General features: G+C 34.6%; 2 protein-coding genes and 1 long non-coding RNA gene across 3 annotated transcripts; all 3 read right to left on the bottom strand.

Annotated features, from left to right (window-relative positions):
• Positions 1-455: 455 nt before the first annotated feature.
• On the bottom strand, positions 456-17,689 carry LOC145228718 (zinc finger protein castor homolog 1-like). The gene is made up of 16 exons (XM_080093961.1): positions 17,551-17,689; positions 16,665-16,733; positions 15,337-15,462; positions 14,104-14,239; positions 13,282-13,417; positions 13,057-13,106; positions 12,742-12,808; positions 12,327-12,444; positions 11,713-11,783; positions 11,231-11,328; positions 4,172-4,240; positions 3,884-3,974; positions 3,530-3,694; positions 1,549-1,721; positions 982-1,107; positions 456-660 (listed from the first exon to the last, which is right to left on the bottom strand). Exons 4-16 carry the CDS (start codon positions 14,157-14,159, stop codon positions 471-473), a joined length of 1,410 nt encoding a protein of 469 aa, XP_079950087.1. The 5' UTR covers positions 14,160-14,239; positions 15,337-15,462; positions 16,665-16,733; positions 17,551-17,689; the 3' UTR covers positions 456-470.
• LOC145228661 (uncharacterized) lies at positions 4,569-6,675 on the bottom strand. The gene is made up of 6 exons (XM_080093917.1): positions 6,611-6,675; positions 6,475-6,524; positions 6,100-6,166; positions 5,624-5,741; positions 5,062-5,132; positions 4,569-4,664 (listed from the first exon to the last, which is right to left on the bottom strand). The coding sequence occupies exons 2-6, from the start codon at positions 6,503-6,505 to the stop codon at positions 4,631-4,633; spliced, it is 321 nt and encodes a 106-aa protein (XP_079950043.1). The 5' UTR covers positions 6,506-6,524; positions 6,611-6,675; the 3' UTR covers positions 4,569-4,630.
• LOC145227976 (uncharacterized) lies at positions 7,472-10,860 on the bottom strand. Its single transcript, XR_013860016.1, has 4 exons — positions 10,836-10,860; positions 9,949-10,017; positions 8,546-8,671; positions 7,472-7,559 (listed from the first exon to the last, which is right to left on the bottom strand). It is a non-coding gene; the product is annotated as an uncharacterized LOC145227976 (long non-coding RNA).
• Positions 17,690-22,331: the final 4,642 nt, after the last annotated feature.

The following is a 22,331-nucleotide window of genomic DNA, read 5'->3' as shown; positions in this document are numbered from 1 at the left end:
GTTGGGGGGTTTCCCCTGACACCCAGATAGGACGGGGGTCGTGCAAAGGTCACGGGGGCTTGTTGATGTCTCACTAAGGACTGCTGCACCACCGCTGGAGGGAGGTGTGGAGCGCACGGAGCAGATGTAGGAGGACGGGAGGAGCAAGAGGAGGAAAGAGAAGTGAGAGTGGGGGGAGGAGGAAGAAGCTCTGGAGAGGTTGCTATGGCGACAAGATAAACAGAAGATGAATAAATTAGAAAAGGATTTTGGCAGAAAAGTTTCGAAAATTAGTAAAGAAAAGAACCATCAGAAAAAATGAACAAAGAGAGAAGAAAAGCTTTGCAATGAAAAAAAAATTAACTAAGTTATGTGCAAAGTACTTAGAAAAGAGTTTTGTGCACCAAGATAATATTTTTGTCACAAACTGTTTTGATAGGAAAGATGAAAAACAAAGATTTGCGCGGAAAAAAATATTTTTGTAATATTTCTCATTTAAAACAAAACGTTCCGAAGTATTTTTTCTTACTTGAGCTTAGACTGTCAGATCCCATAAGATCTTGTCGGTCGTGTTTCCTCTTGTGCGACACCATCTGGCTGGTTGACGTGAATGAAAAGCCGCAATTATTCCGCAAACAGTGAAAGTGGTTTGCTGTGCGGTTCCAAGCACATGTCGGAAATCTGAAACAAAAGTTTGGATTAAAAATTTAGTGTTTTTCATATATGTTACTTGTTTTTGGTCAAGGGCTCCAAACAACATTTCTTAGGGAGGATAAACAAGTGAATTGAAATTTAAAACATCAATCTTTGAATATATAAGCTATTGCTGCCAGGCTTAATATCAAGTTTATAGAGCTCTTCTGGCAAATGTATTTTTATTCCGACGTTTCGACGTCCTATACAGGTCGCCTTCATCAGGAAAAAAATGGCAACGATATATTTAGTTCAAACAACTTTTCAAACAATTCTCCTTGATTTAATCCTTACTATTTTACGACTTACTGGCAAGCTTCGTTCTTGTAAAACTTCTTGAATCCCTGTCTGGTGTACGCGTCATCTCTGGTGTGGTAAGCTTTATGTTTCTCGATGTCACATTTGTTCTTGAAAGTGAAATTGCAACCGGGACGACTGGGGGATAAAACGATGGTTCAACAAGTTGTCCAAATCAATCAGTTTAAACATATAGGCTTTTATGGTGACAATAATACATTAATTTGCAACATGCTGACTCAGCAATTATTGTCACCGTAAACGGCCTCTGTTCTCTGTTGCGCCACCTAGCGGAAATTCTCAAACCTGGTAACTGTGAGTTCTTACGTAAGTAGCTCTACCCCAGAAAACTTGACCAGTAACATAGAAACTCTACTTTTATGTCCACAAAAACGCACTTTTAATGAGTTTCAGAAAACTAATATCTTGCACAGGACTTTCAATGCAAGTCCGCCACTACTTATATTTTGAAAGTGGAAGCGCGCGAGTGTATTTTAAGGTACAAGTAAATAAGTGCACACGGCCGTGGGATGTTGGCCTTTTTAAAATAATAACCTAAAACACCAGCTTGAAACTCACGTGCAATGGAAGTGGGTTGTTCGTTGGTTGACAAACGGACAATCTGACATTCCACATGATTCCGTGGCTCGATATCTCTCAAATCCATTGCTCACAAACTGTTGGTTCTTCTTGTGGAAATTTTCGTGCGTCATCACATCAGAAGTGCTAGTGTAGACTTTCGTGCAGCTTGTCTGTTCACAAATTCATTTATTGTTTGTTTATTTCTATGATGGAATAAATTCACGCACTCTAGCACCATCTGGTGACACGCCGTGTTTGAAAACATTGAAAAAGTTGATTATAGACGTTATCACAAAATGGAAAAAAAATGCTAACTTTAGTAAAACTAGAAGGGTGGCTTAGCACATATTGCCCTTGCACATACACTATAACCTATTTTAAAACATAAATATATTCCCTATGCTTATTTTGTATTGGGTCCCATATTAGCCATCGTCTTTTATAACTTTAGTCGTTTCTGCAGGCAAAAACTCATGGGTCCCCACACATGCAAAGTTGAAAATAATGCAATTCGAAAATAATGCAAAACCATGAAAAAGTCGGGTGATGTAAGGTAAAACACAGTGATCGGCACTGGGCTTAAATAATAATACTATGTAGAATACAAGCTATAAAATTAGATTCACCCCAGATATTGTTTGAAGTATGTCCTATTTAACGTTTTAAAAAACTGACCCATTTTAGGGGGCTAGTAGAGCAACTAATTGGGTTCGACACACAAACTAAAAAATATGTAAAAACCACAATGACTCAAATAGTACTGCAAAATTTCAGCCCAATCCGCCAATGTTTAAAATTTCGACCACTAGAGGTGTTTTGAGCAACAACCGTTGATGTTTCTGACGTCATAGGGCTGTTAACAAGCCCCTAACTGCCATGGCGCAAAAACGACCACCAAGCAACCCACCAATGAGCAACATACAACTGGTTGCCCTTGTAACACTATTGCTCCAAAGAAATCTTTCATTTGTGGTGACCAGTAACATACAAATACGTTTTACACTTTAGGGGCTTGTGGGGTAAATGTTAGGACTACAGGGTTGAACGCAACAATCGACACATATAAATGGCATACTATACAAGAAATCCAAATTTCAGCCAATTCTGACACTGTTTAAAAACTCACCCATTTTAGGGGGCTAACGGGGTAAATAACGGGGTTATCAACAAAACAAAGTGGGATGCACATCTACATAACTATATCTACCATCTGTGTAAATTTCAGCCAAATCCATCAAACATTTGATGGTAAAACGAGTCGGACAAACTTCGGGGTAAAAACACCCATTTTAGGGGGCGAGCGGGGTAAATACTGGGGTTACCAACAAAAACAAAGTGGGATGCACATCTACATAACTACATCTACCATCTGTGTAAATTTCATCCAAATCCATCAAGGATTTGATGGAAAAACGAGTCGGACAAACTTTGGGTAGAAGAAAAAATAAGAAAAACAAACAAAAAACAAACAAACATTTTGAGTAAAATCAATATGTGGGGACCCATAATTATCATAGTACACAAGGCCCATTGACGGCGTTATACCAAATCAAACCGGTCTCCCAAGCATTCCCATGTGGCAAGAGGGTAGACTAGAAAAAGCTAGCCTGCGGTGGGATTCGAACCCACGATAGGAGTCTTTCCAAGGCTCGCGATAGAAGATCTACCAACTGAGCTACACAGGCTCAGTGACGAACCCGTCGAAAGTTGAACCACAAGCACCGTTGCCTGCCTTGTATGCTGCACATGTCAGCTTCGTAATAGGGCATCGCCAGATTGACCAATAACCACAGCAACAAAAGCGCAAAATTATTGTTGATTTTCGTTTAACAGAAATAGTTTCTGCTTAAAATTGGTAAAATTGACACTTTTTAGATTTTTGAAGGTTCTCGCAATGCCTTGGACAGTTTTAGGTACCTGACGCAATAAACTTGAATCGCAAATTCGTTACAAAATGCGAGTAATGAGTTAAACTTACATGCAAGCAATGGTAGTGGGTGCTTTTCCCGTTCAAGTGGCAGTTACCAAATTGTCTCGAGCAATCGTCTGTTGATGCGAATCTCATGAAGCCATGAGCTAATGAGTTATCTCTCTTCTTATGCATGTTGTAATGACGAATCACATCCGACTTGTTGGTGAAGCGCTGGATAGATATGTTTGAAAAAGATCAGCAATTTTGAATTTTTAGGGTCACAAACGTTAAGAATAGGTAAATAAGACGCTATACATTTAAGGAAAACGGTTCTATAAGAACTTAGCAAGTCGTATGAACAATGCCCACTTGCAGGGGATTAACCTGTTTTTTATGTTATTGTAATGTTAAGTGTATTACCTGAAAGTTACAATCACTATCAGTGCAGTGGTAATGATCTCTGTTGATATGAGGACAAGATGCTTGCATGCAAGGGTGCTTTGATGTGTACCTGGGAATATATAAGACTGTTTTAATGCTCTTCTGGGGTGAAAAATATTACAAAGATCATAGTAGAATCGTAGAACGACCGACACAGGAAAATATTATTTTACGTTTAAAAATACAAAAAAATATTCGCTTCACTTATTATCCGCGTAAAACTGAGAGAAAACAAGTCTTTTCAACAGATGCAAAAAAGCATCTTACTTTGAAATATATTTGTCAAATACATCCTCGTCAAAGTTGGTTGGATCCAGAGTACCTTTTTTGATTGAACTACAAAAATGTAAAAAAACAAAATTAAATATATAAGTTATTGCTGCCAGGCATAATATCAAGTTTATAGAGCTCTTCTGGCAAATTGTATTTTTATTCCGAAGTTTCGACGTCCTATACAGGTCGTCTTCATCAGGGTAAATAACACTGAATGCGCGTTGCACTGTACTACGGCATGTATAGGACGTCGAAACGTCGAACTAAAAATACATTTGCCAGAAGAGCTCTATAAACAAATTTAAATGTTGATGAAAAATATTTCTCAGTCTAAATATACGTCAATGATAATGTAGCCTGGAAGAAACAGAAACAGACAAGTTACCCATCCGACTCCACTTGATACAGTTCCAGCTGTTATTGTGTCGATCGAGTCGGCATTCTCACTATACTTCACACTAGGTGGCACACAAGAGCTGGACGAGACCTGAAATAATAATAAGTGTTACAGTGATATAGATCAGGTCCTGTAAAGATTATGACGGCCGCTATGTGTAATTTTGTCAGCATTAGATGATAAACTAAGACTGTGAAATTTACTGGACAAGTTATTGAGTAGTTTTAACAGTTCTGTTTGTATTTACACATTTTTTTAATTTTACCGTATGTTAATGAAAGATTTAACTGTTCACCAAAATGAGTTAAACTGTTTTTGTATAGCTGGCATTTATGTTTTTAGTAAAACCACTCTTAAAAAATATGTGTCTTGCGTTCCTAAGTTACATAATATCATACATTTACTTTAGTACACACATATATATATATATATTACTAAAAAACATGTATCAAAACACATGTTCAGTAACAGTAACATATATGCTTACCTGAGAAATGGCTGATGATCTTTTGAATATTTTCTGCAGAAGTTCCGCTTTAGAGTTAGCTGAAGCATGTTCTAAAATGTTTTAACATAAATCAGTGTTAAAATGAGTTTTGTCGTTAGTTGAAGTTGAATTACAACTTCCGCAAGTTAAGTACCGAACCACTTCCTTTAAACACAAGGCCTGTTTTTTTAGTAAACTAACATAATAAAAAATTATCATTTTTCCTCTACTTCTGTCATGTAATGCGCTTATGGTAGCTCATAAGCCAAAGCAAATGGGTTATTTCATTCAATTTTTAGTATAATAAAAGTCAATCAGTAATGTTTCTATGCCAGAATTACTACACCACTTTACCAACTGCACACCCTCAGACAACATAGGTTATTCAAACAGATTTTTTGAAACAGCTTAGTCAGCGATGGTCAAAATAACATACATGATGTTAGAAGGCAAAATATTGTGTGAAGTACCAGCTGTATTCTTTATTGAGTTACTTTTTTACAAGTAAACATCATAAATTTGCCCGGTATCTTCGAATTTCTCTTATTTTCAAGTTACACACCTGCATTGCTTGAAACGATTGAAGCCATGAAGGATGCAGCAACTGCTGGAGGTAGACTGGCTGAAGAAAATGGTTTGAGGGGTGGGATTTGATTTGAAGATGTTGGTGGAGTGACGGCCTGCAACATACAAACTTTATCAACCAACAAAATATCAAGCACCAAAAATTTCTGGTCTACAATGGCACACAAATGAAGATTTACACCATTAAAATACTGTACAGTTTACAGAAGCAACAACAGGAATATACAAAGCTTTAAATTAAATCTGATCAGCAAAATGCAGGCGTTAAACATTTCGATGTTTCACATTTAATGTACTGAAGTCTATATTTCGTCTAACAATGCCTAAAAGGTGCAACTAAACTTTTATTTATACTGAGTAAAATCAAACAGTAAAATGTGTGCAATTTCAATGCGTATACATCCACTCTTTTCAACACTTACATTTGATAAACAGTAAACAATAAAAACATACCTGGTATGCTGTGGTATCAACATGTGTATTATTCCATGATGTGGGTGGGTTCCAAGTTGCATTGCTACTAAAAAAATGTAAAAAGATAGACTAAAAATTTTTTTGTTAGCTTACAAAGCTTACTAAATTGCAGGTCAGCTCATATTAATCTGGTGACAAAATGCCAAGTATGCAACCTGTTTTTGAAATCCATAATTGCTATTTCAAATGTTTTTGTTGGATTAGGTATAATTTTAAAGTTAGCAACTACATTGTCTATATTAGAATCAAGGGAAATGATATCTGCTTCACAAAACATATTTATTGCCAAAAAAGTTTAAAACTTAAGAATTTTACTTGAAAATCAATGAAATTGGATTAATATTTATTTTCTACCTTGTGTTGTGGGTGTCTTGAGAAGTTTCATGTTCAGAAGAAGATTGAATCTGAAATTAACAATATATTGAACAAAGTTATTACAAAGCACACTGGATCTCAAAATAACTGTGGTTTGGCAAAAGTTGGTACTTACAGTTGGTTCTGGTTTGTTGCTGGTCATAGTTTTCATTTGTCTAATAGCGATCAAGTCTTGATGAGTTAATCCTGCTTCAGTCATTGCTTCAATCAGAGGAGTTTGCTGACCAAGAAGTTCCATGAATCTTCTGTATCTAAATATGACATTTTGGGTTTAGTTAAGATGCAATTTGAGTTGATACTTGATTTCACAAGAAGTGCTGTGTTTCAAAATTACACAAAAGTTTGAAAATGGTTTTGATACAGTCATTTCTTGTCTCATATTCATTATTCTTGTCACATATTTTAAATAGTTGGCTTTTTGGTTCTTGCTAAGCAATAATCATTATGTGTTTCGCCCATAAGTGAAGCATAATGTTATTAATGAACAAGTTTACTTTTTAACCAAACTAATTAATCCATCAAATATTGTTTTCAGGCTGAAATATAAATTGGACTTAGAGAAATTGACAGCATAAACTACATAAATTCACGGCACATAATTTGTATTACTATCAGCCTGCAGCGGTGACCCCATTTCTATAAACTGCCAATAAGATTAAATGGCGATTTTGTAATTCTTTTGTGAATTTAATCCCACGGGCAAATTCCAATGCATTATGCGAGCAATAATTTTAATGAAAAGAATTATGTTAGAATATCACATATATATACAAGTAATTCTAGTGTGTAAGAGTAAACTTGGTATAAGCGTTCACTTATTCACAGAATTCAGTTTAAAATTAGGCAAGAAATGTGTTTGTCTTTATTAGCCTATAGCTTTATTATATTTCAGCTATTTTTTACCCCACGTTTTTGTGAAACTTACTTTTCCATTCTGATATGAATGCCGTTATCAACGTCCATCTCATTTCCATCACTCATGTGTCCTGCTGCTGCTGCTTGTGATGCTTGTGGTTCATGGTCAACTTCACTGTCATGTTCATTACATTGTGATAAACTGTCCTCTGCAAAAACAATACAAAATTTAAATAAAAACAATAAGCTTAACTTTAACATAAAAAACTGCTGTTAATTGAAAAAAATGAAATACAAAGTGGAAATTTTTTAGACTTAAATGGTTTGAGGGTATAGTGATATTGATAGCAGAAAAACAGAACTAAATGGACGTTAATATACAGCTTTGCCAGTTATACATAATGCTTATGGCAGTAATTTGCTTCTGGACAGCAATTTCCTCAAATTTGTTTTCTGCACAATGTCAATAATGTTTTACATTTTGCTTGTTTTATGCCAAGGTTGTCGTTTTACAGTTTAGTACATGCTTGCTTTTATAAAACATTAAATTTAAATAAAATATAGTTGTTATAGTTTAAAGGTTGTTGCATGGTTTAATAATAGGCCCAAAATAGGGCAACAAAAATTGAACCTTCATATTATGGCAAAGCATCTTGTGGCTTATTCACTTGCCAGCAGACAGCCGCTCCTTAGAGCAGGGAAACAAACTTTTAGAGTTTTATAGAAATGTTTGACGGCTACTTCCTAACTTCAAGCTTCCAAAACATGAGTTCGTTTATCGCTTGTGTGTTGAAAACCCACACACCCCACAAAGGAAGCCAAAGTATTTGGTGGAAGATTAGAACAACACAAAATCACACGGGCTGATTAACAAAATAAATGAATCATTTCCAGGGCAAAAGATTAATGATGGTCTGTTCTCAACTTTGTGTGATTTCATGTTGCCAGTTGGACAACACACAAATAACAACTGTTTTTTTTAGGGTTTTTTTCCCTTTATTAACAACAATATTAAACAAGGAATAGGGATGCGATTAAATGTTCCTAAAAGGTCATATTAATTATGACATAATTATATTTCTAATTATATTCTAATGTAATGATTATCATTTTTTGTGTGCCAATAAAACTTTTATAAACTCCAATAAAACAAATAATGTGTTTGTGAATCTAAAAAGCAGAACAAAAATGTTACCTTTATCAGTTTTTTGTCACTTGACGGACACATCAAGGCAGGGCTTCACTTTCGGGTTGGGGATTTCACTCTCAGATGTGTTGTTTTCAAAATCTCTCATTCTTTTTCGCTCGGAACGATCATCATCTGTAAAACAGTGTTAGGGATAAAACAACAAATACTGAAGCATGTTTTCTTGTACATGATGCAGAATAAAACTTGGTTTAGCCTATATGATAGCATTTTAAATGATTGGTATATGGTAAAAAAATAATTGGTTTATGGTAAAAAAAAAATGATTGGTATATGGTAAAAAAATAATTGGTTTATGGTAAAAAAATGATTGGTATATGGTAAAAAAAAATATTGGTATATGGTAAAAAAATAATTGGTTTATGGTAAAAAAAAAATGATTGGTATATGGTAAAAAAATAATTGGTATATGGTAAAAAAAATGATTGGTATATGGTATGAAAAATGATTGGTATATGGTAAAAAAATAATTGGTTTATGGTAAGAAATTATTTGTCCCAAGTCCAAAATGACAAGTATATAATTCTAAAGCCATGACTATTTAATAGCAGTTTGTTAATGACAGAAGTAAAGTCAGTATTTGGTGCACAACTTTATCAAAACCAATATGTATTGGATCTAGTATGACATCACAATGCCCTCTTAGTTGACTTCCTACTTTTTGCACTCAAAATATTTTCTTTGCTATCTTGAGCAAATTTAAATGAGGCAAACTGAAATACATTGAAGCTGTGTTTGTTTTCACAACAAAGAATGAAGATTGAAATAAATAAGGAACAAAAGATGCACTAAGTACAATGGGGCCTTTAACCAAATATCAGTTTCAGATTTTAATTAAGTTTTGAAAATTAATTTGCGTGGTTTGGCAGCAAACGAAAATTCGTTCATTGTTGTCAATATATCCTTAAAAAATATCACCACAGTAGCTAAAATACTAAGTATAATATCAACCAACAGATTGAAATGAAGTTAAAATATTTCTAAGACTGGTTTGATTTCATAGAAAACTAGATGAAGTTGTATTGAAAAATATTTCAGCGCTAAATTGACTCATTCAGATGATTTCTGTTGCACAATCGGAGGATTTTGACTGAGGGTTTATTTTGACATATAATTTCCTCATATTTTAACACAACTGTAAAGCAAACGCTTTTTTCAGCATTTTACCCAGCTTGAATCATTTCATTGTTAAAAAACAAGCTACAACCAAGATAAAGTTAAAAAAAATGGAGCTTATGTAACACAATGGTACATACAACTGTGACTGTTGAAACATTTTAGTTTATTTATTTAATTTGTTAACAGTGTTTAAAATTGATTGTGTTCATTAGAGGGGAAATCTTACACAGAAATTGTTCATTGAGTTGTACATCAAGCATTTCAAGCATTACCTTGTTTACTTGCTGAACTTTCGATCCCTTCATCATCACTAAAACCCTGTGGTTGCAGAATGTAGACCCCTGGGAAAAGAACACAAGTTCAAAGTGGGTTGAAATGCATTGCTATACATTATGGTACTGACTAAAATGGCTGAAAATCTTCATAAACATGTTTTCAAAGAAGCTAAAGCATCATATTTTACCTTCAGCTTAAAGACCAACCACAAATTACTATTTTTTAGGCTCTAATACCAAAGACCACAAAACACTGGAAAGGTGGCTTTCTAATATACTTCCATTATATATATTTTATATCCTATTTACCAATTTACTATACACATCATTTGATCTACACATATGATTGTTTTTGCAAGCGACATAGCATAGCTGCACAAAAAAGCTGATTTCTAATCACCGAAACGACTGTCTCATAAAACGTCTCTCCCGATGTCAAGCTGAGCACTACCGCTGTATTCACCCGCCTTAATTGTAAACCAGTAAATTACTCCCTTAAGAGTCGAGACTTCTATCTGACTGACAGTGTACACATATTATGGACTGTAAAAGTCACTGCAGTATTTGGTCAATTAAGGCAAAGTGCTAGTGTAGACTTTCGTGCAGCTTGTCTGTTCACAAATTGATGGTAATGATCTCTGTTGATATGAGGACATGATGCCTGCATGCAAGGGTGCTTCGATGTATACCTGGGAATATATAAGACTGTTTTAATGCTCTTCTGGGGTGAAAAATATTCTCTGATAATAGTAGAATCGTAGAACGACCGACACAGGAAAATATTATTTTTCGTTTAAAAATACAAAAAATATTTGCTTCACTTATTATCCGCGTAAAACTGAGAGAAAACAAGTCTTTTCAACAGATGCAAAAAAGCATCTTACTTTGAAATATATTTGTCAAATACATCCTCATCAAAGTTGGTTGGATCCCGAGTACCTTTTTTGATTGAACTACAAAAATGTAAAAAAACAAAATTAAATGTATAAGCTATTGCTGCAAGGCATAATAACAAGTTTATAGAGCTCTTCTGGCAAATTGTATTTTTATTTCAAAGTTTCGACGTCATATACAGGTCGTCTTCATCAGGGTAAATAACACTGAATGCGCGTTGCACTGTACTACGGCATGTATAGGACGTCGAAACGTCGAAATAAAAATACATTTGCCAGAAGAGCTCTACAAACAAATTTAAATGTTGATGAAAAATATTTCTCAGCCTAAATATACGTCAATGATAATGTAGCCTGGAAGAAACAGAAACAGACAAGTTACACACCCGACTCCGCTTGATACAGTTCCAGCTGTTATTGTGTCGATCGAGTCGGCATTCTCACTATACTTCACACTAGGTGGCACAAAAGAGCTGGACGAGACCTAAAATAATAATAAGTGTTACAGTGATATAGATCAGGTCCTGTAAAGATTATGACGGGCCGCTATGTGTAATTTTGTCAGCATTAGATGATAAACTAAGACTGTGAAATTTACTAGACAAGTTATTGAGTAGTTTTAACAGTTCTGTTTGTATTTACACAATTTTTCAATTTAAACGTATGTTAATGAAAGATTTAACAGTTCACCAAAATGAGTTTTTTTGTATAGCTGGCATTCATGTTTTTAGTAAAACCACTCTTAAAATATGTGTCTTGCGTTCCTAAGTTACATAATATCATACGTTTACTTCAGTACACATATACATATATTGCTAAAAAGCATGTATTAAAACACTTGTTCAGTAACAGCAACATATATGCTTACCTGAGAAATAGCTGATGATCTTTTGAATATTTTCTGCAGAAGTTCCGCTTTGGAGTTAGCTGAAGCATGTTCTAAAATGTTTTAACATAAATCAGTGTGAAAAAGAGTTTTGTCGTTAGTTGAAGTTGAATTACAACTTCCGCAAGTTAAGTACCGAACCACTTCCTTTAAACACAAGGCCTGTTTTTTTTAGTAAACTAACATAATAAAAAATTATCATTTTTCCTCCACTTCTGTCATGTAATGCGCTTATGGTAGCTCGTAAGCCAAAGTAAATGGGTTATTTCATTCAATTTTTAGTCTAATACAAGTCAATTATTGTCAACAAGTAACATTTTTTTTTAGATGTTCAATTATTACTAGTGTTGACAAATCAGTAATGTTTCTATGTCAGAATTAGTCTACACCACTTTTCCAACTGCACACCCTCAGACAACATAGGTTATTCAAACAGATTTTCTAAAACAGCGATGGTCAAAATAACATACATGATGTTAGAAGACAAAATATTGTGTGAAGTACCAGCTGTATTCTTTATTGAGTAACTTTTTTACAAGTAAACATCATAAATTTGGCCGGTATCTTTGAATTTCTCTTATTTAGAAGTTACACACCTGCATTGCTTGAAACTATTGAAGCCATGAAGGCTGCAGCAACTGCTGGAGGTAGACTGGCTGAAGAAAATGGTTTGAGGGGTGGAATTTGATTTGAAGATGTTGGTGGTGTGGAGCCCTGCAATATACAAACTTTATCAATTAACAAAATATCTAGCACCACCAATTTCTGATTTACAATGGCACACAAATTTACAACATACCAATAAAAATATTTTACAGTTTACAGAAACATGCAAAGCTTTAAATTGAATCTGAGCAGCAAAATGCAGGCGTTAAACATTTCAATGTTCTAACATTTATTGTACTAAAGTCTAAATACATATATCTTCTAACAATGCCTAAACAGTGTAACTAAACTTTTATTTATACTGATACAGATATTAATCAGCAAAATCAAACAGTAAAAACATACCGGGTATGCTGTGGTATCAACATTTGTATTATTCCATGAAGTAGGTGGGTTCCAAGTTACATTGCTACTAAAAAATGAAACAAATCGTATTAAAAAGTTTTTTGGTAGTTTCTAAAACTTAACTAAATTGCAGACCAGCTCATTTTAACCTGGTGACAAAATGCCAAGTATGTCACCAGTTTTTGAAATCTATAATTGCTATTTCAAATGGTTTAATTTAGATGATAGCAACAACATTGTCTATAAATTTACTGACAAAACTTAAGAATTTTACTTGGAAAATGAATGAATTTGGATTGTTTTATAAATTTCTACCTTGTGTTGTGGGTGTCTTGAGAAGTTTCATGTTCAGAAGAAGATTGAATCTGAAAATTAAAAAACTTCACATTTATATTTATCATGCAAGAACTCAATTTCAAAATTTCAAAAAAAGTATTTGACAACATATTGGACAAAATCATTACGAAGCTCACCAGGAGAACGATAATAAGCATTTAAACTCAAAATAACCGAAGCGGTTTTGCAAAAGTTGGTACTTACAGTTGGTTCTGGTTTGTTGCTGGTCATAGTTTTCATTTGTCTAATAGCGATCAAGTCTTGATGAGTTAATCCTGCTTCAGTCATTGCTTCAATCAGAGGAGTTTGCTGACCAAGAAGTTCCATGAATCTTCTGTATCTAAATATGACATATTGGGTTTAGTTAAGATGCAATTTGAGTTGATACTTGATTTCACAAGAAGTGCTGCGTTTTAAAATTACACAAAAGTTTGAAAATGGTTTTGATACAGTCATTTCTTGTCTCGTATTCATTATTCTTGTCATCTATTTTAAATAGTTGGCTTTTTGGTTCTAGCTAAGCAATAATCGTTATGTGTTCCGCTGATAAGTGAAGCATAATGTTTTTAATAAACAATTTTATGTTTTAACTAAAGTAAACTAATAACTCCATCAAATATTGTTTTCAGGCGCAAATAAAATTGGACTTACAGAATTGAAAAAAAACTACATAAATTCATGGCATATTTTTTGTATCACTATCAGCCTGTAAGCAGTGACCCCATTTCTATAAACTGCCAATAAGATTAAATGGCAATTCTGTAATTCTTTTGTGAATTTAATCCCACAGGCAAATTCCAATGCATTATGCGAGCAATAATTTTAATGAAAAGAATTATGTTAGAATGTCGCATATACAAGTAATACTAGTGTGCTGTACGAGTAAACTTGGTATAAGCGTTTACTTATTCACAGAATTCAGTTTAAAATTAGGCAAGAAATGTGTAAACATCATTTTGTCTTCACCAGCCGATAGCTTTTTTCATATTTTAACTATTTTTTACCCCACGTTTTTGTGAAACTTACTTTTCCATTCTGATATGAATGCTATCATCAACCTCCATCTCATTTCCATCACTCATGTGTCCTGCTGCTGCTTGTGATGCTTGTGGTTCATGGTCAACTTCACTGTCATGCTCAATACCTTGTGTTGATCTCTCCTCTACAAAAAAACAATACAAAAAAGCTTAACTTTAACATAAAAAACTGCTGTTTATTGAAAAAATGAAATACAAAGTGGAAAATTTATTAGACTTAAATGGTTTGAGGGTATAGTGATATTGATAGCAGAAAAACAGAACTAAATGGACGTTAATACACAGCTTTGCTAGTAATGCTTACAGCAGCAATGAATATTTTCTATAAGGTTAAGGTGTATATGCCATATTTAAAATGTAGACTGTTAAAGTTAAAACAACAATTTGTGTAATTTGCCACCTTGTATAGTTTGTGTTTAATTCAAATAAACATGTACATGAGCTATTTGCTTCTGGACAGCAATTTCCTCAAATTTGTTTTCTGCACAATGTCAATAATGTTCGATATTTTGCTTGTTTTATCCCAAGGTTGTCGTTTTACAGTTTAGTACATGCTTGCTTTTATAAAACATTAAATTTAAATAAAACATATTTGTTATAGTGTCAAGGTTATTGCATGGTTTAATAATAGGGCAACAAAAATTAAACAAGAATTAAACCTTTATATTATGGCAAGGAGCATCTTGTGGCTTATTCACTTGCCAGCCGACAGCCGCTGCTTAGAACAGGGAAACAAACTTTTAGAGTTTTATAGAAATGTTTGACGGCTACTTCCTAACTTCAAGCTTCCAAAACATGAGTTCGTTTATCGCTTGTGTGTTGAAAACCCACACACCCCACAAAGGAAGCCAAAGTATTTGGTGGAAGATTAGAACAACACAAAATCACACGGGCTGATTACCAAAATAAATGATTCATTTCCAGGGCAAAAGATTAATGATGGTCTGTTCTCAACTTTGTGTGATTTCATGTTGCCAGTTGGACAACACACAAATAACAACTGTTTTTTTTAGGTTTCCCTTTATTAATAACAATATTAAACAGGGAATAGGGATGTGATTAAATGTTCCTAAATGGTCATATTAATTATGACATAATTATATTTATAATTATATTCTAATGTAATGATTATCATTTCTTTTTTGTGCCAATAAAACTTTTATAAACTCCAATAAAACAAATAATGTGTTTGTGAATCTAAAAAGCAGAACAAAAATGTTACCTTCATCAGTTCTTTGTCGCTTCACAGACAAATCAAGACAGGGCTTCACTTTCGGGTTAGGGATTTCACCGACAGATGTGTTGTTTTCAAAATCTCACATTCTTTTTCGCTCGGAACGATCATCATCTGTAAAACAGTGTTAGAGATAAAACAACAAAAACTGAAGCATGTTCTCTTGTACATGATGCAGAATAAAACTTGGTTTAGCCTATATGATAGCATTTTAAATGATTGGTATATGGTAAAAAAATGATTGGTATATTGTAAAAAAAAATATTGGTATATGGTAAAAAAATAATTGGTTTATGGTAAAAAAAAATGATTGGTATATGGTAAGAAAATAATTGGTTTATGGTAAAAAAAAATGATTGGTATATGGTAAGAAATTATTTGTCCCAAGTCCTAATTGACAATTATAATTCTAAAGCCATGACTATTTAATAGCAGTTTGTTAATGACAGAAGTAAAGTCAGTATTTGGTGCACAACTTTATCAAAACCAATATGTATTGGAACTAATATGACATCACAATGCCCTCTTAGTTGACTTCCTACTTTTTGCACTCAAAATATTTTCTTTGCTATCTTGAGCAAATTTAAATGAGGCAAACTGAAATACATTGAAGCTGTGTTTGTTTTCACAACAAAGAATGAAGATTGAAATAAATGAGGAACAAAAGATGCACTAAGTACAATGGGGCCTTTAACCAAATATCAGTTTCAGATTTTAATTAAGTTTTGAAAATTAATTTGCGTGGTTTGGCAGCAGATGAAAATTCATTCATTGTTGTCAATATATCCTTAAAAAATATGGCCACAGTAGCTGAAATACTAAGTATAATATCAACCAACAGATTGAAATGAAGTTAAAATATTTCTAAGACTGGTTTGATTTCATAGAAAACTAGATGAAGTTGTATTGAAAAATATTTCAGCGCTAAATTGACTCATTCAGATGATTTCTGTTGCACAATCGGAGGATTTTGACGTAGGGTTTATTTTGACATATAATTTCCTCATATTTTAACACAACTGTAAAGCAATAGCTTTTCTCAGCATTTTACCCAGCTTGAATCATTTGATTGTTGAAAAACAAGCTACAGCCGAGATAAAGTTACAAAAATGGAGCTTATGTAACACAATGGTACATACAACTGTGACTGTTGAAACATTTTAAATTAAACATGTATGCACTCTAAAATCTACATTTATAATCAGTTTGTTTATTTAATTTGTTAACAGTGTTTCAAAATTGATTGTATCTTTAGAGAGGGAAATCTTACACAGAAATTGTTCATTGAGTTGTACACCAAGCATTTCATGCATTACCTTGTTTACTTGCTGAACTTTCGATCCCTTCATCATCACCAAAACCCTGTGGTTGCAGAATGTAGATCCCTAGGAAAAGAACACAAGTTCAAAGTGGGTTGAAATGCATTGCTATACTTTAGGACACCGACTAAAATGGGGCTGAAATCTTCATAAACATGTTTTCAAACAAGCTAAAGCATTATATTTTACCTTCAGCTTAAAGACCAACCACAAATTACTATTTTTTAGGCTGTAATACCAAAGACCACAAAACACTAGAAAACTAATGATGTAAAATGTTTGGGTTTTAAACAATTTTCAAATACTAATGACAGATTTTGGGTATTTAACCTATGTGACATTTAACAAAATATCTCAGAAATCCTTGTAGGTATTGAGAAAGGTAAGAATTAATCCAAACAGGTTAAATAACTTTCACCCATTTCGCTTGTGTTTGATATTTCATGCATCATCGGATATAAAATTTCTGTTACAAATTGTTTTGCAAACACATACCACAAATTTAGATCAGGCGTGTGCGACCTGTGGTCCATTGATAAAAGGTTGTGCGGCCCGCAGAGAAGCTTAGATTTCAACTGTACTAGCAAACAAGTCCAATTGTAACATATGTTTGAGTAGATTAATGCGCCTTGTATTTTTGGGGCTTGAGTGAAAAGCGAAATTTAATTGTAGTTAACTCAATATTGGCATTTTTGGTATGCAACAAAGTAAAATCACCTTGTGATATATAAAGGGCTCACCACTTAAAATTGGTAATTGTATTTGACCCCACAGTGACAAAACCCTAAAAATCAAGTGTGGACAATTTTGACCCACTTGTTTAACATGCAGGTTAAGTAGAAAAACATAAGCATTTTCCTTTTATGTGAAGCTGAAAACTAACATGGTAAATTGTTTACGTCAAAACAGTGTCAGAAAGTTGAGATGGCTTCACATAAGTAATAAATCCATATGTGCAGAGCAGAGACATTCGGCTTAATCCACGATCTATCCAACATAGTAGAGTTGTTGCAATACATTAGGATCAGTTAAAACTAACCTATTTTTTGTTCAATGGGTAGCTGTGGAAAAAAACAAAATAAGTAACAATTATTTTATACAAACAGAAAAGGTAAATAAATAATTTTGTTTCATATTATTTTCTTCGCTGCTTAACTTAATGTGCCCTAACAGCATCAGCTGTTTTCTGAAATACAGTTTACTGAACCAGTCGGAACCGACGCATATAAATTCGTCTTCAAGTTTATTGTTGGCGAATAATGGTAAGAGATTTTTCACGGGTAATCCCCAAATTTTGCCGCGCAAATAAAATGATCTTGCACAGACAATTGTCTTTCTGTGATATCATAATAAGACAAATACTTAATGCCTGATGCTTCAAAACTAAGGCCAAAAATGAAGTACAATAAAAAGTAGTAGACGCTTAAACCGAAATCGTTTTCGCAACGTTTTTTCATCATGATGTTTTGTTTCGCGTTGGATGCGCATGATTAGTTTTGTTTGATTTGTTTTTTTTTTTTGTTTTACTAAAGTTTTCTTAAGGAAAAGGAAACAGAAATATTAAACTATTTGCAATGTGATTCTATAGCGACAAGCGAGCAACGCGGCGTCTAGCGTCAAGCGATAAGGGGTTCACACACGCTACGCAGTTGGCATCAAACCGGACGACGGCAAATGCTGCAAATAGGTATTTTTGTGATGTAAAATCTGCTTTACTGCCATTAACCGACTGCTTTTGTTGTTGCTGGATATTATCATGATACTTGTTTGCAACATTTTTACCCTGGGAGCAGTGGCGGCTCGTGCCTAAAATTTGTGGGGGTGCTGCTCAAAATTTTAGCCTTTATTGAACATATATAAGTTGGCAATATACAGAAAACCTACATTAATAGTTTTCTAGCCATTGTTTTGTGTAGAAAAACAAGTAATACAAATCTTAATTAGCAACTCCATTGTGACGTAATTTTTGTTACGCAATAATGTACACGAGTGTAAACAGCAGACGATATCATTTGTGTATTTTGTTTACTCGCACAGGCTAAACACCATAACATGCAGTAATAATGTGGAACAAAAACACGTGACACAGACTCGAAACTAAGCGGTTGTAAATACGGTAAAACACAACAAGAATATAGAAAAAAAAGTAATGATTCGAAAAAGGTCGAAGTATTTCAGTTCGACAACATTTAAAAAAATGGTCATGTTTCATTTAAGTAACCTTATGGTCACAGTCAGCGTTTTCAACATATTATATGACACTTTACAGATTATAATTGTCACACAAAAAACTAGCCATACAGTTGTTTATTGGTATCATAACTGACAAATTTAACAACCACTTTACATTTGTGTCAGAACTTGTTTATTTTAACATCTTTTTTGAATTTTTGTGTACAGACTATTATTTGTCTTTCAGATTTTTAACTGCTATAATTGCTGCTTTATTTTTTGGCAAATGGCTTATAATTGCTTTTTTTAAGTGCAAAACTCCTTCAAGCTTTTAAGTGCAAACTCCTTCAACACTCTCACTTGAACCTTGTGCTTCCTTTATACAACCAAAATGAATCATAAAGTTATAGTTTGGGCATGATAATTGATAGCTTCTTCCTTGATTCCAAATGACAACTGAGAAACCGTTTTTCTATTTAGTAGTAGCCTACTAGCACTGCAAGTGCTTCTTTTGGAAACAATGGTGTTCCTTACAAAGGTTTGCATCCAAACCGTTTTGCCTTTGAAGGACTCATGGAAACAGCAAAAAGGATTTTTCATCCTAGTAATTTCACTTGTCAAAACATCATCTAGATTATTTTCAAAGTAATCATGAACACCAGATCTACAGAAAAATTTTCATTTCAGTAACTAGTATTTCTTTGTCAACAATAGGATGTGCTTGGTGGTCACTACTATCTTGTCTGTAGAATGTTCATTCTTAAGAAACACTTCCTGTGAAGCAATTTAGCAGCTACTGTTTAGAGTACATGTTCATTATATCAATACTCATCTTTTTCATCATGTCCACGTAAGGGAGTTTCAAAGTTTCCACAGAACAAAATGCCGTCTATTATTTTGGACAAAATTTCATGATTTTTTTCCACTTTTTTGTTGTGTTCAATAATTGAAAGTCTATATACGCCTCACTAAGTTTTTCCTTAATATTTACAGTTCCCAAAAGTGAAAGTGAAACATCATTGTCCACATGCTTCTTTGACTTCTCATGTTTTTCTGCTTTCTCACCTATTTTGGCTACATTTGTAAAACCATCTTTTGTCCAGCATTTTTCATCACCTCCAAACAGCAAACATGGAAAACAGAACAGTGCATTTTTAACTTCACAACCACAAAGCCATTTTTTCTTTTGATACCATTCAGAATTAAAACTGCGTATATATTTCTTGTTGTGGCTCATTCCTGGCTGACAAAGTTGAATATCAGGGTGACACTAAAACGCTGAATGGGCGGGATGGGCGGAATGGAGGGCGGGACGTCGCGGGAGATGGCGGGACGTTGTGAAAACCGCTAAATATCGGGTTAAATTGCTGACGGTTGGAGCTATTAAGGTTGGGATAAGGTTTTATAATAGAAAATCATTAAAAAAAATTCCGCCGAACACTACATTCCGCGCCCGAAACGTCCCGCCATCTCCCGCGACGTCCCGCCATAGCATTTTTGCCTAATGTCAGGAAATAGTTGAATAAGTTTTAGGCAGGGACGTTTTTTGATTCATATACTATTATAAAACCTCAACCCAACCCTAATAGCACTAACCGTCAGCAATTTACCCGACATTGAGCGGTTTCCGCGACGTCCTGCCCGTCCCGCCCATTCAGCGTTTTAGTGTCACCCGAATATCAGGCGTTGGACGCCCTTTTTTCTTTATACTTACCTTTTCAGCACTTGATAACTGCGAAGTCTTTAGTTGCTGAAGCTCACTTACAGTCACCGAATTAGAATCTTGAAAAGCCATGAATAACCTTTTAATCAATAACTGTAAAAATGATTAAAAAAGAATAACTGTCGTACTGTACTCATTGTCGAACCTGATGGTACACGTGATTTGCTTTGGCACACAATAAACGCGGAACAGACAACTACTTCCGGGTGACCAGGTCACACGCTACGTGGTTGGTGGAGCTGCGCGAGCCGCAGCACCCTGGCTCCTATTTCGCCCAGCATGAAGCGTTTCAAAGTGCGCATGCGCAGAACCGCAAAACGTCATGAAACGTCACGAAACGTCGGAAAACTGGAGCTGCAGTTCCAGCATAGATATACTTTAGTGTTTCCAAAAAAAATTTTTTTTAATGAAAAAAAAGGTGATTAGGGCGGAAATTATGCTAATTATATATTGCTAAGGAATAAAAAAAATAAAAATAATGAAAGTTATTTGTAATATTATGGTAGGTGTATTAAGTAAAAATATCTAGGGGGTGCTGCAGCTCCGCAGCACCCTAGCACGAGCCGCCCCTGGTCAAAACCCAAAAACAAATCCACAATAACCCTATCTTTACAGTTAATATAGGCGCAGAAGTTTTTGTTTAAAGAGTTCAGTGGTGATTACAGCGTATAACAACATGAGATCACTGTTCTCCGCCCTGCGAGACCCCCCGTTCAAGGACCCAAATGAATTACGCAAACTACGGGCTGGGAAATTTTAACAACAGTTTGCGCCCTATCAGGGTGGCTCACGGGACTTTTCTGGCAAAATGCTATGTCGGCCCCCTCAGGCTTTCGAGCCTAAGCCTTCATTGAGAGTAACTGTGTCCGGTACTCGGTCCCGCCTGCACCGCGCCCAGCGCATGCGGTGGAGGCCATGCCAAGTCGTGTTTCTATGCGCACCTTATTTTAGCTAAAGCCATTTAGCAACGCGCCACACCTAGCTAGAAAACGATCTAAGCTAAATTCCTTAAGTGGCGCGCCAATCCCAAACGTACCCCACCTATGTTACCTAACCTAACCTTAGTTAACGAGCGCTACTCTAGCTGTAGCCCTAGCGCCAACTTTCTGACATAGTAGCACTCCTACAGACTTGGACCCTTCTTTGACCACCGAGGAAGACTTCCTTCACGAGTCAACCTCGGCAAAGAATAGGTCACTCACCCTAGCGCCAGTTAACCTAAGTTAGGCCTATCAGTTCCGCAAACCCAGTTAACCCACGACAGACTCATATGTTTACATACAATTAAATATTTGAAGTTGAGAGATGTTGGTTGATTGACGATGAATGAATGCAAGATGGACACTTCGCAGATATACAAAAATCTGCAAACAAACACATAAATAGATGCATTTAAGATTTTTAATACCATTTTTACATTAGGTATTGAATGTTTTTATTCTTTACAAACAGTTTATTACTTTTGTTTACTTTACCTAAAGAAAACTTAAGTAAAACACGCGTAACATCGAGCATCCAACGCAAAACAAAAACCTCATGGTGAAAAAACGTTGCGAAAACGTTTTTGGTTTAAGCGCGCATCGTCGACGGTTGAGTTCGAATTCAAATTAGAAAATATTTTTTTACGAAAATAAACCGCCTACTACTTTTTAATGTACACCATTTTGGGCCTAATTTTTAAAGTACAAAGCATTATTTATTTGCCCTATTATGATATCACAGATAGACAATTATCTGTGCAAGTTTATTTCATTTGCGCGGCAGAATTT

This window comes from Phallusia mammillata, chromosome 5 (assembly GCF_965637545.1).
Source record: "Phallusia mammillata chromosome 5, kaPhaMamm4.hap1.1, whole genome shotgun sequence".
Taxonomy (NCBI): domain Eukaryota; kingdom Metazoa; phylum Chordata; class Ascidiacea; order Phlebobranchia; family Ascidiidae; genus Phallusia; species Phallusia mammillata.
This window is presented reverse-complemented; position numbering and strand designations above follow the sequence as displayed.

Coding starts and splice junctions, on each gene's coding strand:
- LOC145228661 (XM_080093917.1), bottom strand. CDS start 6,505: ATGAAACTTCTCAAGACACCCACAACACAAG. Junction 5,742..6,099: donor TTGATACCACAGCATACCAG/GTATGTTTTTAT, acceptor TGTATGTTGCAG/GCCGTCACTCCACCAACATC. Junction 5,133..5,623: donor AATCGTTTCAAGCAATGCAG/GTGTGTAACTTG, acceptor AAAACATTTTAG/AACATGCTTCAGCTAACTCT.
- LOC145228718 (XM_080093961.1), bottom strand. CDS start 14,159: ATGAGTGATGGAAATGAGATGGAGGTTGATGATAGCATTCATATCAGA. Junction 13,107..13,281: donor GCAACAAACCAGAACCAACT/GTAAGTACCAAC, acceptor TTTAATTTTCAG/ATTCAATCTTCTTCTGAACA. Junction 1,722..3,529: donor CCCACTACCATTGCTTGCAT/GTAAGTTTAACT, acceptor ATTTGTGAACAG/ACAAGCTGCACGAAAGTCTA.